The following is a 6745-nucleotide window of genomic DNA, read 5'->3' as shown; positions in this document are numbered from 1 at the left end:
GTGACTTACAGTGGAGCATGGCTGTTATGAGGTAAGGATTTTTATCAATATAATAAACTAGATGTCATTGTCTTCTTTATTAACACTAATATCAGACAATAAACTTTATTCTAATCTTAATCTACAGTACCTGACGTAATCCATAGACCTACAGTATATAAACCGTATTTTATATTCACATGTCACAAAGTCAGGATAAGCACAGGTCACAGGGACATTTGAATGTGAAGTGGGAGGAGCAGCTGAAAAAAGAAAGTGAAAGCAACAGAAACAGGAGGTAATCGTGCTGCTAAACTTCTTCATGGGGTAAAGACAATGTTTGTAATATTTTAAATGTATTGTTGACTTTAGTACTATACATTTAACTTCATAGAACAGCATTTAAGTACGTTACAGTAGGCTGTGTTTACTAAAGCAACATTAGTCTTTGTTTTGTGTCACCCGGGTTGCACCTGTTTCTACTGTCCAAATTTAGCTGTACACTTAGGTCAAAAAAGTCATACACTCATAGTTTGTAAACATTGCAAGTTGGTGTGAAGAAGATATCCTAAGTAATATAAGTTTCATTCATTCATTTCTTTTCAGGTCTGTGGCATGTTGTGGCAACTCGCCTCATGTTCCGGTTAAACCATCAGAGCTTTGATAAGAATAGGACAAACATCTGTCAGTATTCAGCGCTCACTCAGGGTCCCATCTCATAGAGATTGATTTTAATATCAGCTGTGAGCCCACCGCTGAAAGCTGCTGACTGTTTAACTGAAGGACAGTTGCCCTGCCATGGCTTTGGTGAAACTGTGTGCATTGTCTGCAGTACTACTGCCTCTGTTTGGGTGCGATCCCGCCCACGATACTCCTCCAGGTCCATCAGATTCAACAGAAAAACAGTCTACCCTTGGTTCAAACCTTTCTTTTCCCTGGAGTCGCCTGCGCCTTCCGAGGTACTACTTAAATTTTAACTACGTAAAATAATCTACTCAGCACTCAAAATTCATGTTGGTGTCCTTGGCTGTATTTTAGGTATATTCTTCCAGTGCACTACAATCTTCTTGTACACCCTGATTTCACCAGCCTTAGTTTTAGTGGCTCAGTTCAGATTGAGATTGATGTCCAGAACAACACAAACTGGCTTGTATTACACAGCAAAGGCCTAAACATCACCAAGGCAACCATTTTTGGCCACAACCTCACTCCTTTCTCTGAGCAGGTAACATGTTGTTTTGGTATGTGAATTGTGCTTCTGCATCTGTGTGTGTTTTGGCTCATATTTGTTTTCTCAGCCTCTTCCAGTTCTTTATAACCCTCCTCATGAGCAGCTGGGTGTCTTCTCTTCTCGAGTCCTTAGCACTGGACACAAGTACTTCCTTCATCTGGAGTTTAATGCAGGACTATCTGAAGGATTTTATGGCTTTTATAAAAGTACCTACAAAACTAGTGCAGGGGAAACAAGGTATGTAACACCTGAGAATAACCAGTAACCAAAAGTGCAGTAATGGGCAATAAAATAATGAATCAATCATTTGTGGAGCTGACAGCAATAACTTTTCACTAACTATAAATTAGGACATCATTTGTGGTTTGTATAAATATATAACAAAGTCTGTTTAATCTTTGAAGTAGTTTATCAAAAAAAACTAAATAAAAACTACCCAATAATGTTATGTAAATGCATTGCACATTATGAGTATTATTATATTGTCATTAATTGCAACAAGAACCACTGTTTTGAATACTGAAAGTTAATGAGTTGCTGTTACTTTTAGAGTTTTAGCTTCAACTCACTTTGAGCCCACCAGTGCACGCATGGCCTTCCCTTGTTTTGATGAGCCAAGTTTCAAAGCCAACTTCACAGTCAGGATCAGAAGGGGTCCAGAGTTCATTTCATTGTCCAATATGCCTCTAGTAAGTGCATAACTTTATGATCTATTCTCATAATAACCTGAGATAAATTTTAAGTTATTTTTAATTTAGGTAAGCACAAATGAAGTGAATGCTGCTGTCTTTGAAGACCAGTTTTCTCCAAGTGTAAAAATGAGCACTTATCTTGTCGCTTTTGTTGTCTGTGACTTCAAGTCTGTCACGGCAACAACAGCGTCTGGGATTCAGGTAGGTATTTTGGCTATTCCTATTTCTCTATAATTTCTACTTAAAATGCATTCTCAGATAAGTATTGATAGTACTAAAGCTAATATCAAAAATAAATTCTCATTTAGACAATTAGCAATACTGCAAAAAACACAAAATAGGACAAAACTGATAGAGATGCAGGAGCAGATTAAAAAACAACGAGGACAGAACTGGATCAATTGTACATGCCAATAAAATACAATGTATATTAATGCATTCATTCATCCAGTTAATAAATAAATAAAACTGTAGTCCCCTCCAATCTCAGTCACCACATCCACATACACAATTTCCATATATACAGTTCATGCTGCTGCATTCTGCTACTACTATGTACTAATTTTGGTCCATTTCTACAGGTGTCCATTTATGCTGCTCCAGAGAAGTGGCATCAAACTCACTTTGCTCTGGAGGTTGCTGTTAAAATGTTGGATTTTTATGAAGAATATTTTAACATACAATACCCTTTACCAAAGCAAGGTAAGTTCAGCACATTGATTTTATTATAGTTAGTGACCATCTTCTTCACATCTTGCCCTGTCAACCAATAGCATTGACCATACATTTGAATCCCCGCATTGGAGCTGTATTTTTGTCCAAATTCATATGCCTGGCTATTTCTCTAGCAATTTTTCAAATAAACCATAACTCTGCATTATTATTATTATTATTATTGCATGTACTATTTTCCTTCTGTTCTTTAACTGTGCGGTGCAATATTGGAATTTCCCTACTGTGGGACTAATAAAGGCATATCCTATCTTATCTTATCTTATTATGTACACTACCTATTGGAGACATTTCTGAGGGAAAAGCTACATTTTACCTTATATTAACTGGTCATATGTTACCTGATTCATTTAATTTCTTTTATTATAATCTGTGTTATCTCTCCTAGATTTGATAGCTATCCCTGATTTCCAGTCAGGTGCTATGGAGAACTGGGGTCTGACAACTTACAGGGAGACCAGCCTGCTTTTTGATCCACTCACGTCTTCTGTGTCTGATAAAGTCTGGGTTTCTATGGTGATTGGGCATGAGCTGGCACATCAGGTTAGATATATTGTTATTATTTTAATCAATAGGTCTATGTATGTATGCTTGTAGATCTAAAAGTCATGTTTCTGCACAGTGGTTTGGTAATTTGGTGACTATGGAGTGGTGGAACGATATCTGGCTCAATGAAGGATTTGCCAGATACATGGAGTTCATCTCAGTAGAGGCCACTTACCCAGAATTCAAAGTGGTATGTTTTTAAAGATATATCATATAGTAATTTCACGCATAGCTGTAATTTGTTTTATGTATTGTCCAAATTGCTTCAGGAAGAGTATCTGCTCCACACGTGCTTCGCAGCAGTGGGCCATGATTCTTTGAACTCTTCTCGGCCGATTTCGAGTGCAGCAGAGAATCCTACTCAGATCAAAGAGATGTTTGACACAGTCTCCTATGACAAAGTATGTTTACACTTAAACATGCATCTTCAGTCACACATAATTTAGCTGCTGGCTTCCAGTCCGCTCAGTCAATTTGTCAAACTCGTGAAATGCGCATGGCTGCCTATATACATAGTCTGCAAACTATAATTCAAACTTTTTACTTCTTTTTTTATGTCAGGGAGCATGTGTGCTGCACATGATCCGCCACTTTCTGACAGATGAAGTGTTCCAGAGTGGGATAGTGAGATATCTTCGAAAATACAGCTATACAAATGCCAAGAACCAAGACCTGTGGGACAGCCTGTCCAATGTAAGAGCATAAATATTTCAATGGGTTTTTTATAGTTTGGCCTTTTCTGCAGTATTTCTGTCATTGCAAATGCCATTTTAGGGGATAAACCAAATGGTCTAGGTACCAATGCTGACACATCTGCTGGTAGAATACTACTAATTAATAATAATATTTTATATTGTTAATGAATTTAATATTACTTTTTGGCTCCAACATGTATAGTTACATTTCATATGTTGTTGTTCAGACGTGCTCAGAGAAAGACTTCATCTCTGGGAAACATTGTTACAACAACCAGCAGGCATTCAAAAATGCTGTGAGTCCAAATCTCCATCTGGATATAAGATCTCAGTACTATAGTATAGTAGTTTGTTTTTTTTACAGTTTTTTTCTTAATTGTTTGTGTTGCAGTACCTTTATGCTGGTGAACACATTGACCTGACGGCCATGATGAACACATGGATACTACAGAAAGGTATTCCTGTGGTGACAGTGCGGAGGAACGGCCCGTATCTGGAGTTGAGACAGGACAGATTCCTGAAGACCATTCTACCTTCTGACCCTCACTGGTCCTCACTGCAACAGGGGTAGATACCTAAATTATACATATTCATTTTATTACACATTTAGTATTGCTTAACGTGTGTTTCAAGCTTCCTTTGGCACATTCCGGTCACGTACAAGACGGATGCCTCCAACGTAATCTATAGACACATGATGACCACAAAGACAGGTAGCATAAAGTTATAGCAAAGTTATATGATAGTTCATTTAATACTTTTTCTGCTGTGATTTAGACAAAATACATATAGGTGTGGAGGTCGACTGGGTGAAGGTAAACACCGATATGACTGGATATTACGTGGTTCATTATGAGGATGGTGGTTGGGAAAAGATAACTAAATTACTCAGCCAAAACCACACAGCGCTCAGCTACAAAGACAGGACTCATTTGATACACAATGCATTTCAGTTGGTCACGTGAGTAGATATGCATTTGGCAAGTGTGTGTATTCTATTAGATTTTATATTAATCTTGCATATTTGTATAGGGCGGGTCTGTTGCCTCTCAATGAAGCTCTGGATCTGATCACTTATTTGAGATTAGAGAGGCACACTGTCCCTCTTCTCCAAGGTCTGGGATATCTGGAAAGCTTTTACAGGATGATTGAGAAAAGGAATGACCATGAATTAACAAATAAGTTGGGGGTAACTATTCAAGCTCTGTTTGCTGGAGACAGCTATTCAATAAATCCTTAAAACTACTCTTTTGTTTTTCCTTTTAGATGCATATTTTGCATTTTTTCCGTGCAGTCATTGATCAGCAGACATGGAGTGACAGTGGCTCAGTGTCAGAGCGCAGACTGAGATCAGAAGTTCTGTCTCTGGCCTGTCATCTTAAAGACCCCCCGTGTCTGGAGCACGCTCAACAAAGCTTCAAAGACTGGATACAATCTAATGGGACACAGAGGTTTGTCTTCTAAAATATTATGACAATTAAATAATGATAAGCTGTTCTAATAATTTATCCAATAATTGTTATATTTACTGTAGCCCTCCAACTGATGTAGCAGAAACAGTGTATTCAATTGGGGCAAAAGGAGTAGATGGCTGGACCTCTCTGTTCTACACCTATACCACATCTCTCTCAGAAGCACAAAAAAGACAAATAATGGAGGCTTTAACTAGCACTGAAGACACCAGCAAATTACAGAGGTTTGCCCCATGTTACTGCACTATGAACATGTGTTGCCCCCATGTGGTTAAATTGTTACTTGCATGTCCAAAATCAGAATTGCATATACAGTACTATCCCTGAGACTATAAATAATTTTTTGTTACAGACATAGTGTTTCTTAAGTAAACAGAGACAATATGAAAAGTTATAAATAACAGCACAACAGCTGTGGTTGCTTTCACGTAAACTGTGCAAAAATAAACATGGGTGCTCTGTTGAATCATTGCTGTGTTGCAGACTGCTGGAGCTGGGTTTGGAGGGGAAGGACATTAAGGCTCAGGATCTATCTTCTGTCATTTACATGGTCGCCAGGAACCCACTGGGCCATCATCTCGCCTGGAGTTTTGTAAAGAAGCACTGGAGGACTCTGGTTCAGAAGTAAGAATGGATTCGCTAAGCCTACACAATGTCAGATCAACATTCTTCACATTCTTATTTGTTCCTCTTTTTTTACAGGTTTCAATTAGGTTCATTTTGCATCAGAAATATTCTTATTGGCACCACTAGTCAATTCACTACTAGTGAAGAACTTGCAGATGTAAGTGTTTTTATTTATATTTTTATAAATTTTTAGGAGAATGCAGCTTTATCATGAATGTATACCTAAATTTTTGTTTATGTTTCTACCCTATAGGTGCAGTTATTCTTTGAGTCTATAAAGTCTGAGTCTTCTCAGCTTAGAGTTACTCGTCTTGCTCTTGACAATGTGAAGAAAAATGTTTACTGGGTCAAGAGAAACCTTGGGACTTTGAAAAAGTGGCTGGATGAGCAGATTCAATAAATATTAGTGATTGCCTGGGATCCAAAATTAGTGATGCTGCAAACTGGAGGAAATTGAGCACTGAATGTTTACTTTGCTGGGTGTTGTATTTGGTTATAAGGAAAATATTAGTTTTTATTTGTTTGTATAATTATTATTAAATCATGACGTAATAGAAATATTTTCGCACTGGACCTGTAATACAACAAAATAAACAACAAACACGGGCTACTTGTGTGTTTTAGTCATAGTTTTATAGCCACATATGACTTAGTGATGATGAACAAGTTGTATAAGTTCTATATAGTTAAAAGTAAGTATTTGAATTATCGTCATATAAGGATAAATCCTGTGCGATGCGAGTGCGTGGGTCACGTGACAGCCCACGCCCT

At 37.6% G+C, this 6745-nt stretch overlaps 1 protein-coding gene across 1 annotated transcript; it reads left to right on the top strand.

Annotated features, from left to right (window-relative positions):
- Positions 1 to 244: 244 nt before the first annotated feature.
- erap2 (endoplasmic reticulum aminopeptidase 2) lies at positions 245 to 6584 on the top strand. The gene is made up of 21 exons (XM_033973103.2): positions 245 to 306; positions 586 to 938; positions 1018 to 1204; positions 1278 to 1447; positions 1761 to 1899; positions 1969 to 2103; positions 2484 to 2604; positions 3023 to 3177; positions 3257 to 3370; positions 3450 to 3581; positions 3742 to 3873; positions 4103 to 4171; positions 4267 to 4442; positions 4509 to 4588; positions 4653 to 4836; positions 4908 to 5064; positions 5142 to 5326; positions 5410 to 5571; positions 5831 to 5971; positions 6050 to 6131; positions 6228 to 6584. Exons 2-21 carry the CDS (start codon positions 778 to 780, stop codon positions 6372 to 6374), a joined length of 2829 nt encoding a protein of 942 aa, XP_033828994.1. The 5' UTR covers positions 245 to 306; positions 586 to 777; the 3' UTR covers positions 6375 to 6584.
- The last annotated feature ends 161 nt before the right edge of the window (positions 6585 to 6745 follow it).

The sequence above is a fragment of the Periophthalmus magnuspinnatus genome, chromosome 9 (genome assembly GCF_009829125.3).
Source record: "Periophthalmus magnuspinnatus isolate fPerMag1 chromosome 9, fPerMag1.2.pri, whole genome shotgun sequence".
In the NCBI taxonomy this organism is placed as follows: domain Eukaryota; kingdom Metazoa; phylum Chordata; class Actinopteri; order Gobiiformes; family Gobiidae; genus Periophthalmus; species Periophthalmus magnuspinnatus.
This window is presented reverse-complemented; position numbering and strand designations above follow the sequence as displayed.